The sequence below is a fragment of the Anas acuta genome, chromosome 7 (assembly GCF_963932015.1).
Source record: "Anas acuta chromosome 7, bAnaAcu1.1, whole genome shotgun sequence".
In the NCBI taxonomy this organism is placed as follows: domain Eukaryota; kingdom Metazoa; phylum Chordata; class Aves; order Anseriformes; family Anatidae; genus Anas; species Anas acuta.
Genome location: NC_088985.1, coordinates 35,831,248 through 35,855,394, shown reverse-complemented (window position 1 = coordinate 35,855,394; position 24,147 = coordinate 35,831,248). Strand labels below are relative to the sequence as shown.

At 41.0% G+C, this 24,147-nt stretch overlaps 1 protein-coding gene across 1 annotated transcript; it reads right to left on the bottom strand.

Annotated features, from left to right (window-relative positions):
* Window positions 1–9,460: 9,460 nt before the first annotated feature.
* On the bottom strand, window positions 9,461–14,219 carry NPS (neuropeptide S). The gene is made up of 2 exons (XM_068689425.1): window positions 13,422–14,219; window positions 9,461–11,081 (listed from the first exon to the last, which is right to left on the bottom strand). Exons 1-2 carry the CDS (start codon window positions 13,458–13,460, stop codon window positions 10,872–10,874), a joined length of 249 nt encoding a protein of 82 aa, XP_068545526.1. The 5' UTR covers window positions 13,461–14,219; the 3' UTR covers window positions 9,461–10,871.
* Window positions 14,220–24,147: the final 9,928 nt, after the last annotated feature.

Here is a 24,147-nt window from a genome sequence, read left to right as displayed (position 1 = left end):
TTTTCCAATGGAAAAATGTTTTCAGAAGATTTCTGGCTAGCCCTGTTCATATCCCTTTGGGGGTTTGTTTCATTTCTGGCCTTTTTCAATACTTGATGAGTGCACAGTTTCTGCATGGAGTGCAAATGTTTGGAATAAAATTTCCTCGTAAAACCCCCTAGGATGCACATTTCATTAAATTATTCCTTTCTCAAGTTAGAAGATACTGTAAATATTTTTCAGTGAATAAGTGATTGATGTTTCATTCATCTGAATTTGCCTCCACCTTGGTGTTCTTTCCCTGTGAATATTCCTAAGAGCTGGCTGAGTGATCAGAAAAATTAAGCACTGCAGCCAGGAGTGTTTGTGGAAACACATTTTATGTTTATTCCCCAAATACTTCTCCATGGTTAAGCAGCCATGATCCCAGGGTGAGACAGAAGCCAGCATGTGAACTGGTAGTCACACCACAAACAGCCCAGCTGGAAATCCACAGAAATCTGCCATCAGTCAACAACTTAAAACAAACTCCAAAAATGTGGCAGCAGACAAATCAGAAAAAAGGCAGAAAAGAGGATGTGTATGTAAACACAACCAGAGCTCATACCAAGATTCATGCCTTGTGTTCATTAATCTTTGTTATTTATCCCCTGGCATATATTAATTCAAACATTGATTATTTTTTTTTTTAAGTAATATTATTATGGTAAACATTTTGAAGTAGGAAGCTGTAATAGATCCAATATGTGTTTACTTTGACCTGTGCATTTTAACAACTGGCATCATAATAGAAAATACTTTGTATTTAGAGTCTAGCTTTTCATGGAGACCACCTTTCCAAAAGCCCACAGATTAACACTTTGAGTCATTTGTTCTTGTACTTCTTTGTTTTGCCTCCTAAAGCATCTTCTGCGGGAACATGAATAGGCCCAGGACCTGACAGCAGTGTGATAGCAAAACTTTACAAAGCTGTTTGAAATATTGGAAGCCTTCTGCCAGGTCCTTGTTGGGCCCTGGCCAGTCTGAGTGACAGTTCCCTTCCCCAGGTACAAGGCTGTGATGCATACGTGCACAATCACATTCCTGGCAGACCGGCATCATCTCATAGGGTTCATCATATGTTCAACACCAGAAAAACTCAGGTCTTCTTTTCCAAACTTCATTTACCACAAAGCTGACAGAGAGCAGAGTCATCTCTATGTGTCATTCACTGCCAGCGGACTTTGGTCCAAAGCAGACCTCAGGACCTACTCACACCCAAGTTCTCCTCTTGCTCAGTCTCACTCACTGCTAGATGAATATGCCAGTAAAAGAGAATTAGGAAAAGGCCCAGTCCTTGCCTGGGAAAGAATTTTCAAAGCAAAAAGCACTTTGAGGCTCAGATTTGGCTTTTATTGGTTCCTGGTGTCTCAGCTCCCTTTGATGCTTTTGAAATCCGCAGATTTTCAAATGTACCCCCAGCTGGCTTCCTACTCAAAATGCTGCTCGATTGCAGAAGTTACGGCCCATCTTTATTCTCCTCCATAACCTTCCACTGCATTTCAGCCCCTTCGGTAGCTCTGTTGACGTTAGAGGGCAGTCTTCCATTTTACTGCTTTTTCAAGCATGTTTTAAATAGTGCTTATTGTAATGTGCAGAGCCGCGAGAGCTTTGGCAGGCTAGGGGTGAGGGGAGAAATGCATTATAAACAAAATGATGCCATTTTCATTTAAAAACTACAATTCTGCAAATATATTCTTTTAAATATCACATTTGCATGATCTTTGTATAGCTAGAAGGGTATACAATTTAGAAAATGTAACACACATTAACTGTTTCAGATTGCAATAGCTATCTGTGAGGGCTCTGTGATTTCCCAACAGGACTTGGAATGAATTAGTGCAGAGCCTTCCTTGGCATTGCAGGGTACTAAAGTAGAGGTGGCTAAAGGGGACTACTCTGCACCTAAGTTAGGTGATAAATGTTCTCTAAAACCCTATAATCTTTTTAATTTCACTTCAAGAAGCATTTTGAAATCAAAGATCAGCCAAAAAAAAAAAAAAAAAAAAAAGCCAAAGACCAGAAGTTGCTGTAAAATTTGTAGGGAATGTATTTCTGAATCAGAGACTAAGAAATGTCTCATAGTCATAAAACCATAAACCATCTATAATGCCATTCCAACATTCAAAGTGGTAATATTCATATATCAAAGCCAAGGTGCTGTTAGCTTCCAACTCTTTTAGGATGGCATTCATCTTTATGACAAAAATAATTACGGAATGCTAACCTGCAGCGACTCCAAACTTGTGCAAGAAAAAAGTATCACGTCTCCCATCTCCAGGCCCACCAAATTTAAAAAAAAATAGGCTTGTGATCATGAAAATGAAGAAAGAGAAAAATATCATAGGCTTTTATCTCTTTGGTAATTTTTTTTTTTTTTGAGGGGGTGGGACAAGTAAACAGTACCAAAAAAAAGTAAGAAAATATCAAATTGCTCACAGATCCAATTTGAGCCTGTCCTCAAGGACTGGTTTATATTTTCTGGATGTAAGACCCAAGCACAGAAGTAGTCAGCAACCTGCCGCTGGTGACATAGGGAGGGTGGGGGACCTTTTTTAGGAAGAGGAGGAATGGCCCCATTTATTTTTCTTCAAGACCCTGCGCCAGGAGCGCTGCCCTCCCACCCTGGCTCAGCGCTGCTGGGTTTCTGCCTCTGCAGCACCGCAGCATAAAAATATTCACAGAAAGAGAAGAATCTCTTCACTCTCCCCCACTGACATGGGAAAGTCATTGCTTATTTATGGTAAAATTGAACTGTTTCCTGAAGGTCAAGAATTTTAAAAGTAACTCTCAGAAATAAGAGTTTTTCATGCACTCCAAGCCAGCTCCCCGGAGAGCAGTTGTGTTTGCTGTTGCTTGCCAGTTTTGTTCAGTTAGTCAGGAACAAGTGTTTACCTTGCTGTTGTTACCAACCATTGCTGTATTTAACAAGGCATTGAGAAAAATATAAAACTGTACTGGGGTCATTGAAAAAAAAAAAAAAGGCACAAAGCTACTGAAACATCATTTTCTATGACTATTGATAAAAGCCCCAATATTTTATTGTGTAAAATGTAGCACCATTCAGCTACAAGACCCTTAAAAATGCTGGGTTTTAATGCAGTGTCAGTATATCCATCTAAAATACAAGATATTCTATGGAAATAAAAGGTGAAATGATTGACAATATCCTAGCAAAATATCCACATTTATATACAAAATTCTGGTTTTCATTTTAAAGACATAGTGCCTGTGGTATTGGGATTTAAGCAGTGTTACAGGCTCAAATATGCAGACTGCAAATGCCAAAGATGCAGACTGTGCCAAAACACCTGACTTCATTTTGAGAACTCACCGAAGATAAATGTTACTCATTTCCTTAACACGAATATGTAAATGACACCTTAATTATTGATCCTAAGGAGTGATTTGTAAAGTTCATAAACCCAAATAAGAAAATTATCACAATGCTTTACATGCAAAAGAGCAAACTGTCTCACCTGGCCCTGCAGTGTAGCTCATTCTCATGTGCATCCTGTCCCTGCACGGGAAAAATGTGGCATCACAAAGCACCTGGGTGGCAAAGAATAGTTTGGTGGCAGAAAAAAAAAAAAAAAAACCAACCCCATACAAAAATAGAGAAACTGGTTGAGTTTTTTGAAGAGTTTTAGCAAATTTTTTTTTGTTTTATAAGTATTTTTTCATAGACCAGTTACATCAATTCCACCCACATGGGTCATTTGTCTTCTTTCATTTAAGGTTGTTTAAAGTAATCAACAGATCTCCATGCATCAGTTAGCATACTTCATTATGTTCAGCAATCAGGATTTGGCCTTAAATTGCTCCGTAAGCTCCTACAGTCAATTTTCCTACATTGCCTGAAGTGGCTATAAGGAACCTCATTAATAAATGGACATGATTAGATCACATAGCCAAAGGTAATCAAAGATAAGAGAGAATATAAATAGCGTATCAAGTAAAGTTTGTTTTCTCCAAACTGTGCTGTTTTATTAAAAGGTATAGAAATAGAGTACTTTTCATTCTCCTGCACATCTGGAGGGCAGGCGGCACGGCAGCAGAGCCCAGCACTGTCCTACGGGTGCTGGTCACAGCATGCTGGGGTGGCCCCAGTTGGCATGGCTTCGGATGCCAAAACTTGAGACTGAGTCAACAACGAGCAGTCGCGCAGCTCGTCCCCTTGACTTACACGCTGCTGCTTTGCATTATGGAGCACTCCAGCCAGCACCAATTGCTGTCTAATTAAATGAATGACTTAGCATCCTTCCTGACGTGCCGTGGTGTCTTGTGCAGCAATAATTTTTGCCATATTTTGAATGTGAAAATGAGTTTGAAACTGAGAAACATGAGATGAAGTGGCATTTCACAGGATGCACTTTGCTAGGCATCACTGAGCAGCAAAAAATATGCTCGGGACTGTGCTGCTCCCATCATCCAGGAAGCTAACAAGGTTCACATTGCCAGCAGGAAGGAATAATTTGCAGACCTGGCTAAAACTAAAAAGCGAAAAGACCAGCGGAGTCAAATGCATCCCATAGCACAGGGAAACCAAAAGGCATGTCTGACCAAGGAGTCTTTTATAGAGCAGACCAGATTCTCTTCTCCAAAACCTGCAGACGTATAAGAGACTTTATGGCTTCCAACTGAGAACATCTGATATCTTTGATACATCTCAGCGTAGTGGGGACTGTTACCATAAATGCCACTATTATTTTCTTGAAGTCATTTAAGAAGGGCTTCAAGAAAATCATTAACAGAAGCACTGGGACTCAGTTCAAAATTAAGACATTTAAATATATGGCCAGAAAGTAAATAACTGAATGCAAATTGTGTGTCTGGCCTCCCCCCACACTCAGCTGGGCTCAGCTTGGTACATCCAACGTACTGATGGATTGCTTACAAAGAAATGTGCCATGCTGGGGAAGGGCCCTCAAACACTGCCATCATGATGAGCATGAAGCCACAGAACACAAAAGGAGTCAGTCACAGCAGGCTGGTCCTGAAGTGTTTCATTACCCTGGGTTTTCATTTACTGCAGAAATGTTCTAAAACAACACTGCAGAGGATTAGCAATGATGACACCACCAAACAGGAACAAATATTAATAAATGGTAACTTTTTTTCCTACAAAATTTTCATTTTTATTTTATATAATTACAAAATTTCTGTATTTAGCAAGATGAGATCCATTGTTCCTTTTATTTACTTTGTGATTTTACTTGAAAACAAAGAAAATGGAAGTCCACAACAGACATAACCATCAGCTGTTAGCATACTTTTTATTAAAAAAAATAATAAAATAAAAGAGGGAGGACAGAAGTCATTCCAGAATAATACCCACTCCTGCATTTACATCTCCATGTTTAGTAATAGACTTTCACCAGCATTCTTCTAGACCTTGGGCTTACCCAAGTGTCATGCTACTAATTACATCATGGTGGGTGCTAATGAAGACAAGGAGCCAAGCGCAGTGCCCAGCAGAGGTGAGCACAGTATTTGGCCGTGGTTTTGACATGTTGGCAGTGCTATGGTCCCCAGATTGAGATATGGTGGGCGAAAGGAGACGGTAGGCACAAGCCAGAGAAATCAATGCGAATGCTTTCTGGGAAGAAAACTCTATTAGTGCACATAGCTCCTGTGAGGTGCTCCAGGGTTGCCATAGAGATTCACTGGGTTCGTTCGACCGAGCGCACAAAGCGAACACAAAATGCTCTTACCGTTAACACGCCGAACATCCGATCCTAAGCCCACTGAAGACTCTCAGTAGCTTCCTGTTGACTTCGGTGAGTTGAGGATGATGTCTCAAGAGCAGCACTTGACAGATCATTTCTTATCACATGGAGCCCTTTTATGTCCTCCGGAAGGTTCATACTGAAGACATTTAGAAGCTAAGTCTCCATCGATCGAGCTTTTAAGATATGCTTAATTTTAAGCTTATTCAATCCAATGGCTTCAAATTCAGTATAGTATTAAAAAAAATAAATAGTCTTTCAATCACCATAAAGGTAGAAAAATTCCCCCTGGCTCTAAGCATCTTATGGAACCAAATAGCAGGGTGAGTAGTCTGATGTATAACTCTAACATTATTTCAGTCAACAAGCTACGTGCCTGGCTTGGTGATGCTCACTAACCACCATGTCAGGACAAGACAATGAGCCCACCGTGCTCTGTTAAAAATCTCATACCATACCGTTTCACTATTAAATATACATTTAAATATAATGAAACAGTCTGTCAGAATAATAAAAATACTCTTTGACATTTTTTCATCTTTTTCCAAACTCCTTAAACGTTTAAGCAGACAGCTCATCAATGACATATTGTATAAATGCTTCACTGTTAGAAGTATTTTTTCATGATGAATCTTTAAAGTGCCAGAATATCTAATAAGTTAAATTTTGATTTTCTTTATATGACAAATGCTTAATAGTTGTCTTAGAGTCTTTCTGCACTATGATTTTTATCTTTTTTTTTTTTTTTTATTACGGTAATAACAACATCTAATATGCTCTTTCATATCTGTCTTGCTCTTTCTTAAGGTCAAAATTATATCCAGGCTTAAAAGCAGCAAGAGACTTCTTCCCTTCAGTATTTTCAGGCAATAAATTACCATCTTCAGGCAAATAATAGCAAATTAGTAAATCTAAATGGGATATATATACTTTAATATACACTTGGTAATCAGAAAGCCAAGTATTGGTATGCCATTACAACAACTAATTTTCAATCTCGCAAGGAAATTAGATGCTATTACATCAGGCCATCTAATTGTCTTTCTTGCCAATAATCTGTGAAGAAGAATAAATGTTGATTCCTCCTTCGCTCTTCAGACAGATTTTACTCCCTCAGATTGTATTGGATGTACTTTCATTTCACCTTTGTCTGCCTCAGTCAAGGCAGGGGTGGCTGGTGGGGTGCAGAGGAGCAGCAGGAGATGGGCATGGCCCTGCGAAAGGTGCTCATACAAGAGTGGGGACAGGGACGTGGCCACAGGACAGTAGCAACCTGGCCCCACGGATGGGACTGTCTGGCTGCAGCTCTGCCTGCTTGTTTTTCCCATAGTCATCCCCGCTGCTCTGTACAAGGATGTTGGGAAATTGTTTGTTTTATTAGAAAAACCTGGGCTGGATTCAGGGCACCCCTGTGCCAGCCCTCAAAGTGCCCATACGTCCCTTCTCTTTGCTTGCAGGGTGTGTACTGAAGGCAAGTAAAATCCCAGCCCTGCTTGGGATTGACCTGCTGTGCACCTTACAGCACAACGGGCACAACCAGGAGGCTCTGGGGGTGGCCATCCCATTAGCAGACACTTATGGCCAAAGCCTCCAAATGTGGATCCTAGGTAGAGCAAAGCAGGGTAAAAATCCCTGTGCAGTCAGGGATCCTTCATGTCCTCTAAATGCATTTTAATGTGCCTTGCTAAAGGATGCATGATCACAAAAGAAGAGAGTGAACAGCATTACTAGCTCAGGACTGATATAAATCTGCAACAGCTGCGTTTGAAAGGGGAGGTGTAAAGGGTGCCCATCACTCAAGGACATGAGCATCTGGCCCTTTTCTTTAGCGGTAACTGGAGTGATGGATGAGGCAGCCAAAACCAGCTCATAAACCTGGGAACTGGCCTGGCTGTGACATGCACAGGGCTCCTCGGAGGCTGGGAGGTGCTGAGGGGGCTGCAGGCTTTGGGCACAGCTCACGTCCCTTCCCCAGCCCCAGGGCTAGCTCTGGAGGAGGCCACCCTGTCCTGCCTCAGCTCACCCCTGGTTAGCTCCTAAACACCTCCAAAATCTGTCGGTCAGCAGGCTGCTTCTGTGAGGTGGCTTGGGGAACATAACTTTGTATCTTTCAGCTGGAGAAATGGAGCAGAAATGAAGTGACTTCCCGGAGATCCCAGACCAAACTGCTATCAAGGGCTGAGATGGATCGAGGCATTCCCAGCTTGCCGACTTGGCCCAAGACAAAACATCATTCTGCCTGCCCTCTAAATTGGTTTATCCTTTCTCTTTCTCTTAGTTTAGCAAAGAAAAATAGCAAAGAAAGTCAACAAAAATGCCTTTGCAGAGTAATGACTCCCTGTTCTGCAGAGCAGAATCTAATTCATTACAGCATGTTAATCGTGCTGTGGGCCAGCTTTTCTGCAGCCTTCCTACTCTCCCGTCTGCTCTGAAAAAGACTTCTTATGACACGTTCCCAGTTCCTATCAGTAAAAGTTAATGTACTCAGCAGTGGCACCCTCAGATCCTTATTTTCTGACAGAGATCGCCGAGGTTACTCTCTGTTCCTTACAAAATAAAGCCACCTTCACAGTTCAGAAAGGAGTTTAGCATTTCATGTGGCAGGCAGCACAGGTGATGCGAGTTTTCAGGTTGTGGCGATGGAGATCAGCCCACTGATGGCAGCACCACTTCTGCAAATCTGCTGGATAATCTGCATTTCTCAGGCTTGCCCTGGGTGATTTAGGTGAGTGCAAGACTTACGGCTCTTGGTGGCCTCCTCCCACCAGCTTTTTTTGTATATGCAGATCTCTCAAGGTAGAGAGGCTTGTCAGCAAATGACTAAATCATAAATAAGAAGCTTTTTCCTGTAGCCAAGAAGCTATTTTTCTTGCAGCCCACACTTTCAAACAGGGGGTGAAGGTCTGTGCAAGAATGATATTGTTTCTCTCTCCCTCCTGAGCATACTCCGCTCAGAGGCACTTGCCAAAACACTATAAATGGGTTGGTTGTACACCTGCACAATAAACAAAAAGGAAGAGGCTGATTTTCAAAGCTACACGTATAGCTCTGGTGGCTTAGAGACAACCAAGTTTATCAGATCTTACCAAGGCAGAAACATATTTCATTAAGCAGAAAAAAAAAAAAAAAAAAGTTTACCATAGTGGATGTGAAAACCCAGAGAGAAAGCTGAATCTGGACTTTCATTTATCTATTTATTTATTTATCTATTTATATTCCCTGAAAAAGGAGCCAGGTGGTGCTGGGCGCTGCGGGGAGCGGGCCAGAGCCCCCAGGTGCCTGCACTGCAGCAAAAAGCCACTGTGCTGCGGAAGGCAGAGACACGCACGGATGGAAATACACACCTTATGTCTGCACAAGGGCACGATTAAATCCCAATAACTTCTTTTTCTTAAGAAATGAAAAGGAAAGCACACTGCTGTTGGGACCCTGGAGCTGTGTTAGGCGCAGCTATCGGCAACCCCTACCCACATGCTGCATGGAGATGGGGCAGGATGCCCACCTAGCCTTCATTTTCACATGGCCAAGCACGTTAAAACATTGCTTCCTGGGCTGTTCTGGAGAGTTTTCAAGTTAGCAGCTTGCATTGGCAGAACATCTGCCACATCTGAAATCCCAGCAGCCAGGAATGAAGGAGGGCAGGTTCCCTGCCACAACCAAACGCCTGCGTGCTGCCGTGTTTGCTGACCTGTGCTTCCTCCCACCCAGACAGCTCACAAGTCAGAATAATTGCATGGGAATAATTGCCACCTAACATTTTCCTTACAGACTTGTAAAGGTCTCTAGGTGCCACTTGACTAAGAGCTGTGAGAGCTGAGTGACCTTGACGGCAACAGAGCCCAAAAGGAGTGGAAGTGTTTGAGCAGGTTTTAAAAGCACGATGCTTCAGCCATTTCAGCGTGAACATGTGCAGAGAGGAGCGTGTTTAATCTCCGGCTGTCCAGGAACCCCGTAACCACACTTGCACTGCTCCGTGCTCATGTCACCTTTCTCCATGAGCTGAGGGGTGCAAAATGTGAGGATTTTATCAGCATTGATTGGACTTGATGATGCCACCTGACCTTATTCCACATTGAATAATGTTCTCTTGCATCGTGATATTTAATCGGGAAATATTAGAAAGGATCCATATACTTGTTTATTATCTTAGCTTTGAATTCAAAAAGCATTGCATGGACACTGCAACATTTTCAAAGCAAGGTTACAGCTCGTAGGAGGAGATAGCCACAAGGTAAAACTCACACGTACGTAACTCAGCAGATTACCTTTCCTGCACACAACACTTACATATTTTCAGATCAAATCACTCATTTCTTTTTTTTAATTATTATTCTTAACAGGAAATTTTAAAAGAGCGTTGTTAATCACTGCACCACAACTTCAGCTGATGAGCAGAAACCACATTTGGCTCGTTTCATGTTTTTCATGATTTCAGATGTGCATTGCCTACCTAAGTCAATTAATTGAGGCAGAGGGAGCTGCACTGATACCCTGCCTTACAGTGATTTCCCAGGACTCTTCTGGAAATGAGATGACACATATCAAGAGATTATTCCCTGGTAAAATCATTTTAAATAACTATATTAAAAAGAAACAAGAAGTTACAAGCAGGGCCAGATTCTGTCTTTCACCATTGGCCCATCACACCTTTCGGAAATCTGAAATTAAATGTCCTTTACATGTGCACTAAGGCTGGCGGGGCAGCTGTCTGCAAGAAAATGGGGTTTGGGACTGGTTTGCGGGGTGCAGGTGGTGGTAGCAATGCTGTAGGTGCTGCAGGCAGGCTGCGTGTGCCCTGCTAGGAAGAGCACACGGCTATTTTTGTATTAATCAAGAGCAAGCTGATTAAATCTGTAGCTTTACAAAGAAGGGGAATTAACTGAATGAAAACATTCATTTCCATACAAAACTTTATGATACTGTAACTTTGGAAACAAAGCCCGTTCTGAGCAATTCCATCTGCTCCACTTGGCTTGTGCTCTTTGAAATAAACATCTGTTTACAAGATGAAGACACGGGTACATTTGTCTCTGTTAGCTTTATCAGAGAAAAGCATTAAAATGATTTTAAGCACAAAGTTAAGCATCAAATGCTAAAATCAAGAGTATGGTTTGGAACACTTGCTTATGACTTTGCTCTTCGAAAGGAAGTTTTTTTAATTCCTGATCCAACACCATTGCGAAAGGACCGTTTATTGATAGGCATCTCCAGGTAAGGCTTTAAAAGAGCCAGTTCTTCGCTCCTGCCCACCTTGGCTAAGCAGTTATTCAGCAGGACGAGGCAGTAATCAGATTTTCCATACAGCTGGCAATTCAAATAAAAAGGATTGCTGCTCTGAAGATAAAAAATTAAATAAATAAAAATAATAGATTAAAAAAAAAAAGAGAGAGAGAGAGAGAAAGAAAAGGAAAGGTAAAATTATGGATTTGTGTAGTTGCCAGGACTTGTTCAGTATAAAAAGCAAAGCAGAAACACAAGAACAATTTATGTTTAGAATGACAAGTTTGAACTGCTATTTACTAAGGTTTGTTGTACTCAGAATCTGATTTTTTTATAGCTTTATAGGAAATGTAACTGATGCATTTCAGATTTAAAATACTGATACTGTTCAAATTATGTTTACCTTATGAAATGGATTGTTTCCCATGATGTTGACCTGTTGTGACATGCAACACATTTTCCCCAGAGTATCATGCATATTTATTGCCATAAAATGAGATTTTTTTCAGTTAGCAATGTAACAGCATCTTGTTATCACTTGTGTGAAGTCATTTAGCTTAAATGACAGATAAGAGAAAATGAAAAGATCTGTAAAGCAGAAAAAGGAGGTAGGAAGCTTTCTAGTAGTTATGACTAGTTATGGGAGTAGTTAAATTTAATAACAACATAGTAATGGAATTGTAAAAAGTCTGGATTAAAATCCATACAGATTTAAGTATGTCCTTTTACTGCACTTTACATTATAAAATCTAAACAACATCAAAACTTTAAAAAATTCATACTGCATTTAAAGTAACATTGATTTTAAACTGAAACATTTCCTGACATGTCTACAGTGATTATAAGCATCCTTCACCATATCATGATTTACAAGCATGTTCGTTAGCTGTTTAAAAGAGAAGTATTCCCTGCCATCCTTTCTAAGCCTCTCCATACTGTCTTCTTCTCTGGGAAATGGCTGCATGCAAAACCACCGGGTGAACACCTGCCTTCACTGGAATTGACGGTGAAATTGCCATTGGCTTCACTAAAATTAGTTTTAATTCAGTGTGCTAGTGCTTTTATTAACACTGTGAAGTACTTAGACTTTTTCTGTTCTGTGCATATAAAAGGGACATTCTCTATTCTCTCTGCAAGCAAAAGCTTGCTTGAGTCTGGGGCAGATAAACACACCCAGGTTAGTAGTCACTAACCACACTATTTTGCCACCAAATCTTTTCTATTTCACCCAGACAGAACTTTCTTTCTAACAGGAAGAAATCCTGTCTGCAAGAAACAAAGACACAGAGAAGTTCCCTTCTGAGCTTTTAGCTCCTACCTCACAACCTGTACAGGAACTCACACTGCTGAATAAACGACTGCTATTTTGACATGCAAGGTATTCATTTATATTAAATAATTCAACTCACTTTACCTATTATATCATTGCCGTAAAGAGATCATTAAGAAACTTGGCTAGTCAGATCAAGCTCTGCCTAACTAGCTGTGATCAGAAATGAGAGATGATTCAGCATTTACAGAAGTAAAACATACAGAGGAAGCAGGAGATGGATAGATAAAATCTAATGGGAACTTCACATCCATAAACTAAACAGCTGCATGAGTAGCCAGTGTTTCTGCCAGAGACAGATCTCCTTAATGAAAAGATAATGATGCAAAACACACCGGAGGAGACCCAGAAACCTGAACCATGACTCCAAGAGCTGATTTTACAGCAGTAAAGAAACAAGGTATCTAAACAAGACTTTGTCCAAAGCAGGAATATTGGATGTCATTTGAAATAAAATATCTCATTCGACATTGCAAAGTCTGAAATGGTGAATATCTGGTTGGACCATCAGTCTGTCATACTACCTGGTCAAGATCAGAAACGGAGGGAATATTAGTGTTATTTATTTCAAATAACATGCTCACTTTGGTTTTACAGGCTGTTCAGCTTTCTTGAATAATTCAACCAAAGTTGTGTTACTGATTCTATAGAATAATTTTTCATAACTTTATATAAAAATTTCTCCTTTACCTGCATATGCTATTAATAACAATGACTAATATATTTACCGACTTTTAAGCTGCCTTTCAGCAAATGGAATAAATATACATATGCTATTGTACCTATTGGATGTTGACAAAGAATTGAGATGAAATGGAGAAGAGATTATGTTTTTTGCTTTTCAACATATTTCAACTTCAGCAGAAGTTCTCCACTCTCCGCATTAAATACACAACAGATTTCTCATATGATTATTTTAGAAATTTGCATATTTTATGAGTAACTAAAGCAAAAATGAGCTATATTCCGGGAAAAATAGATAGTATTTATTCAATAGCCTTGATGTAAAAAGCTTCTTTCGTTTAGTAAAAAATTAAACCAACCAACCAAACAACAACAACAACAAAATATATTTAAAAGAAATGAAACATCCAATCTTCAAGTAAGTAGGGAGCACGACTTACCATGGAAGGGACAATTGGGTAACTCGAGCACACAAACATCGTTGAGATCCAAAGGATGAAAAGAAGGTTTAACCTGCATAAACTTCAAAGATAAACTGTGATCAGATATCATTTAAAACAAAATCAAGCTCTGTACATACATTTAGACACACAAACACTACATTTTTTCCAAATACAAATTAAACGGCTATGTTTTTACCTGATCATTTTTTACTCAGGGGTGCGTATGTATATACATGCAGTTATTCTAACAAATTCCTCACATATCCTTTCAGCGCTTTCTTAGATGACCATTTTATACCAGAGTTCAGGAGTGAAAATGTCATCAAAGCTGATTTTATTATGACTAATTGGTCCTTGTTTGGCCTTTTCTTCTTGTTAAATGGGAAAATGGCAAGAACACACATTCAGCTGCCATTATGAAACTACCAATTGATTTCATTTAAAGTGTTCCATGAAAATGTCTTTCAAGTGGGTTTACTGTTAAGTCTGTATCATCTTAGCAAATATGGTCAAAGGTCTAAAGATCTCAAAAATATATTTCAAGATTTTTTACTGCTTCCAATACATCATATTAAGACCTTGTAAAGCCTGGCTACAAGGGAAAAATAGCAAAAGTGCACTTAAATAGAAATATTCTTCAAAGAATGTTGTTATAATCAGAGCAGCTACAATACTTAGCACAATAAATTGCATCAATATAGCTTTTTTTTTTTTTTTACATACTTATTTTTAGCTTTTAATTTTCAACTCTTTAGCAATTTAAAACTGTTTCACTTAGAACTGAAGTTCTTTGGATATTAATTTTTTCTCTTGCATACAGACATATATTAGACTATACTAAGTTTAAAGTCTTAAAGTCTTCCGTAGGATTAAAAAAATTCCATTAATCTCCATCAATCGAGCAAATGTTTAGTGTCTAAGAGCATTGTTTGTTACTGCAATATTAGGAATAGCACAGCTTTTTACAGGATCCCATGGTTTATTTATACAGGGTGCTGGAAAAGCAGTAAGAGTCCCACAAATTCTCTGAATGTTAATCTGCATAGGTGAGGAAATGCTGAAAAAATAATATATATATATTTTTTTCCCTTTGAATGAAAATGCTAGAGATCTTTTTTGTTGACAGTCACCCAGTGTTAGAGACATACTCGCCAGTGACTCAGCAGCATTGAATGTTGTGTTTCTTTTGGTGTTTACACTGAAAAATCAATGTACAAGGGCTCCAGATGGGAACTCTGTGAGAGTCTTCAGGGAGACCTGAGCTTTTATAAATTATGGCAACTTTACCTGGAACATTCAGTCTCCTGATGTAGCTGCATTTAATTCTAGGAAGTACAAAGCAGTAAGGTCTTCAGATAAAGCTGGAAGAAATGTAGTGGCATTTAAGAGGTTTTAATACTGCTTACAGGAAAAAAAAAAAGTCATAATTTGATCTGAGGTTGTGATTGAATATATTTTCATTATCACTGCATATGGAGGTGTTGATCGTGCCACTGGTTTGCATAATCCAATGATTCTTACATTTTTAAAAGTACATGTTTATCATTGCTGGTAAAGTGTTTCAGGACTTATTACAGAAATGTAAAATGAAATTAGCCTGATTTAAACAGCACAGTAAGCAAGCCATAAAGAGAACATTTGACTATTTGCATATTCAGTATGTGTTCTCTTATTCAGAGAGAAAATCCTTTTGTTTGAATTGGACTTCCAGTCCCAACTCGTACAGGACCTCCAACTCCAACCGATAAGCGGATTATGTTTCTGCTGCAAAGAAAAGCAGCTCTTCATGTTGGATCCCGCTTGAGAAAAGTTTAGCATCCCCTTTCATTGTATCCGCATTTAGTTTAACTCCATTTTAATACAAAATTAACCTTCCCACAACATTTGTGAAAGAGAAGGACAAGAATAACCTTGTGATTAAAGTTTAGGATTTCTAGGTTCAACATGGAACTGTACCTCAGACTCTTTGGGAAACCTTTGGTGCATTAGTAGCTTTTAAAATTTGTTTTATTATTTTATTTTATTTTATTTTATTTTATTTTATTTTATTTTATTTTATTTTATTTTATTTTATTTTATTATTTTATTTCATTTTTTAAAATCATGAGTTCTTTGAGTTCCTGGTGCCTGGTCTGTATCTCCTATGCCAACCTTTGTTACATCTCTATGTTTTGGGCCATATTTCTAGCTCACAAGCTTTGGGCATGAGATGTGCCCTGAGCCAAGGAGATGGGCACCACCATCACCGTAGGCTATGTGGTCCTGGACAGTGGGCAGTGCTGTGGGCCATGGAGCACAGAAGCAGGTTACTGAAACCTCAAACAATGTGAGAAGACAGTTCTTGTGTGACTTTCTGAAAGAAGGAGAAAAACCCATCAAATATGCTCATTAAGGTTGTTTCACACAGAAGTGGCAAAGGGAAAGATGCTCACATGGTAGCGAATTTCCATTGCAAAATTAATCACCTCTGGCCTGGGAACCAGGAAGAAATCTATAGTTAATCTGAGGGCTTAAAAGTATTTCATTCATGCTCATGTGATAAATGCTCACAATAAGATCTTTTTTAGCAAAATTCTCCAGATTGCTTTCTGTTACTGATTGTGCCAGGAAAGTCTCCTGAGACAGACTCCTGTCCTTAGGACCTGACTCTAAGAGGGGACAGGGAAGTAACATTTGTTTTTTCCCCCAAAAAATAAAAGAGCAGATTACGGATTTTCAAAGGCTCTGACCAGCTGGGTAACCACAAACTTCTTTCACACGAGGCAGATGGAGATTTCAGCTGTGTGAGTACGAGTCATTGAGAAGTTACCAACCCAGCACTGGGCTCGAGGGATGTGTCTGCTCCTGAGATGCACACGGTGGTGGCGTTATCTGGACAGAGTGAGGAGTCAAGACCTCACACATGCGTCTAGCTTTGAGTTTATCTAGGTATTAGGGATATAATTTAATGCACCACAGCTGTGATTTGCATGCATGAAGCATATCTGGAAATTTAGACGCGTTCTCGATATTCCCACTTCAGGTTTCGATGAATCAGGTTTAACAGAGCAAGTGGCAATTGACATTTCTGTCTTCCGCTTTGCCTGCAGAGCACCCAGTCTGAGGCCCTACCCCTCAGGTAAGGTTCACTGATAGATATCATAGGTCACATGAATCATTAAGAAACAGACTCAAAATTTCCAGCATCCATAAAATTTGCATTTTCTGAGCATAAATTAGCAGCAATATCTTCTACTTCCCTGCAAAGCCAACAACAATCACGTCTATCTTCCTACTCGATCTACTAAAAAACAGTGTATTGCATCTCTGTGTTGCTCTCCTTTTGTTTCTGTATGGAAAACATATGAAACCCAACACAAAGCTTGTGGGTAAGCCCACCGTGCTTATACAACTTAATAAGGTCAATAGATCTATAAGCTTTAGAAACTGATACTTGTCTCCTCCATCACAGCAGTAAATCTAAAGCATTTAAACTGGCATCGCATGCCTTTGCTAAGGGATCAAAATAATAAAAATGAAAGAATACACCAAAGACTGTCTGCATGGCCCATTAATATAACCCCAAACATCGTAAAACCATAGTAGGACAGCAGTCTGAGTAAGGGCAGGGTGATAAATCTTCTTGTTCCCCCAGTGAAAGCACAGCCTGGCTTTGTTTGGGAAAAGCTGCTTGGAAATTTTACTCCAAGCTCAAAGTTTTCCTTGCTCTCAAGAATACTGAGAAACCAAAGAGCCAGGCCGGTTTGCTTTGAGATCATAGCAAGGTGCAAAATGGAAATTAATCATACTCACAGGCTATAAATCTGTTTCTGACTCGGTGATAATAGAAAATCCCAGCAAGACATAAAGACAGAGGAAAAACAGAATTCGGGAGGCGTGTTTATTCCTTTGGCTGTTATTGCTGTGTTCTCACCATCGCTATGCCTCTCACAAGGGGACGCCACCAAACCCATCGCCTGTACCACCAAGCAGGTCTTGTCCGCAGAGGAGATAAAAAGTTTCCACAGACCACACTCGGGTGCTTCTGTGCAGTTCCCTGCCGTGACTGTCCCTAACCCTCTGGAGCCTGGTAAGGCTCCAGCAATGCACCTTCTGACACTTTTTTTTTTTTTTTTTCCATGAGAAAAAGAAAATCAAAAAGGCATTAAAGAAAGGATCAGCACCGGCACTCCCACTCCTCAACAGTGCTTTGGTCTGTTCACTTTGCACAGACAGATGCAGAGAGCAAGCGGTGGGAGACTACTCAAGAAGCATGTTGGAAAATTTACAGGCATGGAAATAACAGGCACCTCAGGTCCCTCTGGCCACATGATTTCGGAGCATTCTGCATCCCCAGAGCTGTGCATGCCTCTGTCACAGCAAAAGGGATAAAGCTGCAGCCTGATCCCCCATGCCAGAAGTAGAAATGCTCTGTAAAGTCACATTTTCAATCCCACCTCAGACAGGAACTCTTGGCTGCGTCATAGTCACCATCCTCAGTATTTTAAAGTCTAAATCATCATCTATATTTATATTCCTTTTCCTGGTTACAGTTGAAATACACAGAGATGATGTGGGCAGAGACAGCATGAGTTTCCTTACCCGGCTCTGACAGTCCCCCTGCCCAGCACGGGGCAGAGCTGCCAATGACATCAAATTGCCGTGATGCTAAACCTGAGCCTGCAATGCCAAACGTCATCGCCTCCCAGAGACGGCAGCACACAGCACCTTGCGAGCGCTCTCCCAAATGCACAAATGTCCCCTTCCCATCTGCTGACGCTGCCACCTTCACACTCTTTATGGGAAATGATAAGAAATGCATGGCAGAAAAATATTTCCGATTTACAGATGATCTTGCATTTTTTGTCAGATACCTTAGCATGCCTTCAGAAAAAGAATCTGCATGAAGTGCAACAACACAGAAAGCAAGCTCTCACTGTTCTGTATGCACCATCACCAAATGTTTAAGTCATTTGATAATTTATCTGGAGGGAAAAAAAAAAAAAAAAGCACAGCAGACAAAACTTGCTCAACCCATTAAGGAGAGACTCAGCAACTGAAAACTGGCAGTAATTAGCATTTTTGCTGTGCTTATTTGTGCATGCCAATGTAATTTATGCATTCGGAAATTTCTCAAATAGATCCTGCAGGAAGTTGCTGCCTAAGAAAAGATGTCAGTGCTGAGCTAAAACGACACCTGTCAAACCCGAAACCCAATTTCTGTTCAGATGCAACAAAGATCTCGATGATCTGAGAAAGTATGAATAGTTGTTGAAGTAGAAGCAAGAATGAGAAAAAGGCCTAGAAAGACCAGAAAAAGGCAACTTTTTTTTTTTGGCAGCAGTGAGAAGAAAAGGCTGTAGGAAGTTCTGATGTGATTTAAGAAGAGATCAAACTTTAAAGGGATCAAACTTTAGAGGAATCAAGGAAAGCTACTATAAATAGTATAAATAGTTCTGAATAGGGAAAAGGAGTTAGGTGGCTTTGAAGGCCATAATTTTTTTATATATCTTATTGCATTCAGATATTTTTTGCATTCAGATATTCCAAACGTTTTTTTTTAATTAATTTATTATTATTATTATTATTATTATTATTATTATTATTATTATTATTATTATTATTATTATTATTATTATTATTATTATTATTATTATAAATGATAAGATGCCAAAAGAACATTTTGGCTCAAGTAAATGTTCATATTTTAGTCTACAGAATATCAACACAAAACCATTTGCTCCGCTCTCTAAATCCTTGGGATGCCATGCAAATGAGCAGCATGTCACTTGGGAGTGGAAAGCAGGGAATGACATAGGGCAAAAGTTGGTCATCGTACTGCAATTAACCCAGTGTAACAATTACGGTTGGGAGCCAAGAAGTGGGACACAAACCTGCAGGACTGACACAGCTGCCAGGTCAGGGAGCCCAGAGGATGCCAAAAGGCTCACCAGGACTCTCACCGTCTCCTGGCTGAACTGCTCACACCTGGGCAGGTTTTACACAACCCAGAGGGACCTTTAGGATGGAAACCAGGTCAGCTGGATGCAAAACTTCTGTCAGAGGTCTTTTTTCCTCTACAAACAGTCCTGGTCTTCTGTCAGCTGGGAGAGAAGCAACATCTCTATTTTGGCACAGAATTATGAGAAAATTTCCATAGTGTGACTCAGGGGTGGCTCCTTTCCTTCTGAACAGGCAATATTTGTGATGGAGAAGTCTCAGCTGCTCCACGGATTAGCTCTTGGTATTTGTGGAGAAGGGTAGGAAGCTATTTTGAAGCCATGACATGAGACCTAAAGTACCTTTAGGGAATAAGTGGCGGTGTCTGGAACAGCAGTAGGACGTGAGACACACCTTTTCTCAAAAACTCACAGCATTTTCCATATGTTTTTTATGCTCTTCTTACTCACTGCTATTTTCTTCCTACTTGTCTGCACTATTTTCCTTCTACTTCTCTGTGCCACTAAAATAAACAAGTGCGTTACAGCCTCTTTTGAGGAACCGTCCTTTTCTGCAAAAGCCTTTTGATAGGAATGGTCCGCTCCGTAATGACCTACTAAACAGAAAACAAACAGGCGCTAGAGCAAGCTTCATATTGTGAACACACTGCACTTTCAGAATTGCTGGTAGGAAAATAAAACCCAACTACTCTGCTGCCTTGCTTGAGCAAGGTGGCACCCAGGGGAAGGAGGGGAGAACATTAAAAGCTGGCAGCTTGGGGCCTCCCAGGCATCAGTACTGCTTGGTACCTCCACGACTGACAGCAAGGAACTTCACCGCTTGCAAAACACCAGCCCTGGGTCATCACTTGGTGACTATTGTTCCTTACAAAGGTCCTCAAGTAGGGCAGAGCTGTAATGTAGTTGCTGTAATGTTGTTTGTCCCAGGCTGAAGTGTTTTGTTGGAACATAAGCTGCCAAGGAGCCTGATTGCCCCTTGTGTTCTTCCCCTCTTATAAATGGCTTCTGAAAATATCACATGCCAAAAGACAGAAGTTTCAGTTTTCTTGCAGAAAACCTGGGGCAGCTGATTGGATTTTTTGTGCTCTGTGCAAGCCTTTCTCCATGCTTAATAATGATTTAGCACATGACTCCACAACTCCTCAAGAAGTCAATTCTGCCACCTTTATTCTTCCACCACTTGCATTAGTACCTAATCTATCAGCCTCATCTGTCTTGCTGTCTTCACCTTCCGAATTCCCCTTTTAACATCAGGGTCTTCGGGTCTGCTTCTGCTAACCACAGCTGCTAACTTTAGAGGCAATCAACTGCTACTTCTTAATCAAGTGTAAACACAAAATCCAACATTTGGAAAGGAAATACAACCTCGCCCTCCAGGGAACTGTAAAGGCCACAAACGATGAGGATCAGGATTGTTCTCTATGGAGAAGACATTGCATATTACCTAACTACTCACTGCAGGAAAAGTGTTGAAGGCAGGGCATGAAAAGGACATCTCAATTCAGCATGGTTCTATATTGACTGTCAGAAGCAACCAGGTAGTCCACAAAAAAACCCTGTGACTCTTTTCCTTCCAAAGGGTCTGCCTGCTGACAGCCACTTTCATTTGAGCTGGAGAAGTTCATGCTTTTAAGCCCAATTCCCATCACGCAAGTACAATGAAAAAAATTTTCCAATGGGCTTCAGTATTGTGCTTTTCAATAAAGACAGAACAAGTCCTAACCACGAGGAGTGAAGATATGCAGGGTATAATTTTCAAAGGGATTTAAAGCCTCTTTTTAACAGCAGGAAGCTACTGGCAGCTAAAGGACTCAGCCACATGGCAGGAAGGAGCACGCCTGGATTAACATTTTGTGGAAGCACCATGTGCATTACCCACCCGGTCCTGACCTCTGGATAACCACAGGAGCATGGCAGGATAGCCGAGAGACCATCTCAGCAGGTTTTATGGGCACAGGGACAGCGCCCAGGGGCTGAGGTGCTGCTTCTGTTGGTGCTGCAGCGAGCCCTTCCCACCAGCACCAGGCTCCATGTGGCCCTGCCCTCCTTCACCACTTCATGAGATCTGAGGTGCTCCACACTTGTACGACAAGTTATGAACAAGGGATGAAGAAAGAGAAGCTCATGTAGTTCCCATTCTCTTTACCGCAGCAGGAACAGCAGGACTGCATTACATATAAGAGATCCCTTGAAACTCAAATAACCCTACAGTTCTCTGCCTTGCCAAACTTCATAACATCAGCATCATCTAAGCCAACAGGACAGGAGCTAAAAATACCGCGATTCAACTCTTTGCAAGGTTCTGATATAAGGGCAGAGTCTCTTAACACGTGCTCTTTGGAAGTGTTGAAGCTTCTGGCCTTAGGGCATGTCTATCCTGTATGCACGCTAGGCTAGCTTGAATGCTGATAACTGCGCATCAAAGACGTGGCCAAAAGGTGCAACCCGAAGACTCCCATATCCCTGGAATGATTCACAGTTCAGCACTACTCTGCTTACTCGGTGCACATCTGAGTTGATGTGTGGGCTTTCCCTACCAAATTACACACCATAATCCTAAACCACCTCAAACTACTTTGCCGTCCCTGCAGATCTCACATGGCAGAATCTGACTATTTCTGTTCCAAATGTCAGAGACGGGAAACACAGAGACTTATAACAATTTCCCCGGGCTATTTGCTGACCTACAACCTCTCCCACAGACCCACTGACATGCTTGGGGTGGCGTGGCAGGCAGGGGTTGGGACGGCTTGGGAAGAAGAGCATGCACTGCTTGTGCAGGCCTCGTGCTCTCCAACATCCTTCTGAGGTCAGCCCCATTTTCTGAGGGCATGAAAGCAGCACAATAACAGATGTATTTACTGTGATTTTCACCTTTCTAACTTTACCCACGTGGGATTTGCATTGCTAACTTTCCTCAGCGGGAAGGGGCAGCTCCAGGCCCACTCTGGGCCAAGCGCTGCATCCCACGGCGCTCACAGAAGCTGTCGCCCATTTGGTGTGAGGCTGCAGTTTGCAAGCATCTTGCCAACCCCCGCAGCCGTGCTGGACGATGTCAGGCCCACAAGTGCCCTAAAACCTTCAAGAGGACATTTCCCAAATGAGTCCAAGCCGTATTTGTGCTATTAACCTGCACACGGCCTGGCTGGGCACGTCTGCTGATTGCAGGCCGCCCAGCACGGAGGGAAGCTGGCCAGGCAAAGCCCGCACCCTGCTGTGGATGAAGATGTTACAGTTGCCTGGGAAACCACTCCATGGGATCACTCAGATGTATTCTATATGTTTGCCTTCAGATACAACATTATCACCTTGTCTGAGCGGTGTCAGGAGAAAATCCTGACACGGGATAAACTTAGATTGCGACCTGCAAAAATCAATTAACTCTTTTGTGGTATTAGCTGAAATTTCACAGCGCTAGACCCAGTATAAAGTGCTTCATTGTCCAACACCAACCAAATCTTCCCTGAAAGAGTAAAGGTGGATTGCAGCTAAAGCATCCCATTCTGCAGCAAAGGGCACAAAGTTTAAATCTGCTGATATATAATTAACAGCTGAAAGAGCTGGCTCAGGTGAGACTAGGAAGCTATAATGAAAGGAGATGGGATTATTCAGGGTCTGAGAATATTTATTTAGATTCATTTCTTGCCAATTTGGATATTTTTTAAAAAATGCTTTTAAGTTAGAATGCATTCAGTACTTACAGAAGTCAGTGCCAGCAGCAGTCAGGTAGCCACAAACCAGGCACAGATAAATAAACGGTTGGGTACTCCCCTTTCCCAAGGTTTCCTCCAGTACCACAAATTGATATTCATGCCATCACACACAAAATCCCACAGACTTCATGGTGAAGAAATTCAAACTATTGCAGAAACGGTAAGAGCTAGAAAATGCTGGTGTGGGGGGAAATAGATTTAGTAGCAAGCAGGGAGGAGTAAGGAAATAAGGTTAGATGGCATTTTATTGCACCACCACAAGCCAACAAGCCAAAACAGGACTCTGCTGTGTCTAAACATGGTGGGGGAATGAGGCAGGTTGTAGAGGAGAAAAAGCAAGAAAGAAGAACAGTCTATTGCTCAGAACTTCATATTTCTGGCAGGAGTTTAAATTAAGAAGCCAATATAATTTCAGTGCTTGCTTACCTTCAGTAAAAAACAAACAAACAAAAAAAAAAACACACAGACCACAAACAGCACTGTGTTTTAATTTGTCCTGTGGGTGTAGTCAGTTCTTAAGTTAAAATCCAAGCTTAATATCTTCTGCTCATAATTTAGGTCACAGGCTGGGAAGCGACACAGGAAATACAGAGAAATGTCAAGCTTTGCAATAGACGCTAAAATTCCATTTTGTGCTCGAGGCTCCCAGGGCATCAATTGCACACAGTCCTCTCTGCTGAAAGAGCCAATTCTTGCAGCCAAAAAGGAGGCTGAAATCCCTACAGGATTTAAAACCGGCGTTACCAGGCCCCTGCTAGGGTCTGCCTTCAATCTCTGAGACTGCTCAACCAGCTAAGGTCAGCAAAGCGTCTGTTCTCTTCTTACCTCGAATACTCCGTGCCCTGTAGGCAGCTTAAAAACCTGCAGAAGAGGAGAGGTGCACAGCCCAGAGCTGCATGGCAGCAGCCAGGAGGGCTCTCTCACACCGTTTTGCTATTGCACAAGGGTCAAACAGGTGCAAATCGGGATGTTAAGGGAATTAGTGGGACCGTGTAGTTAACATGCATGGAAAATGGAAGAAAAATAGCAGATTGCAAAAATAGCCTGGGTATGCATGCATATTGGTTTTTG

Bases quoted from the DNA above. Each gene is read 5' to 3' on its own strand.
- NPS (XM_068689425.1), bottom strand. From the start codon at position 13,460: ATGTTTGTGTGCTCGAGTTACCCAATTGTCCCTTCCATG. The intron at 11,082-13,421 runs GTAAGTCGTGCT...TTTTATCTTCAG, and splicing joins ACCCAATTGTCCCTTCCATG to AGCAGCAATCCTTTTTATTT.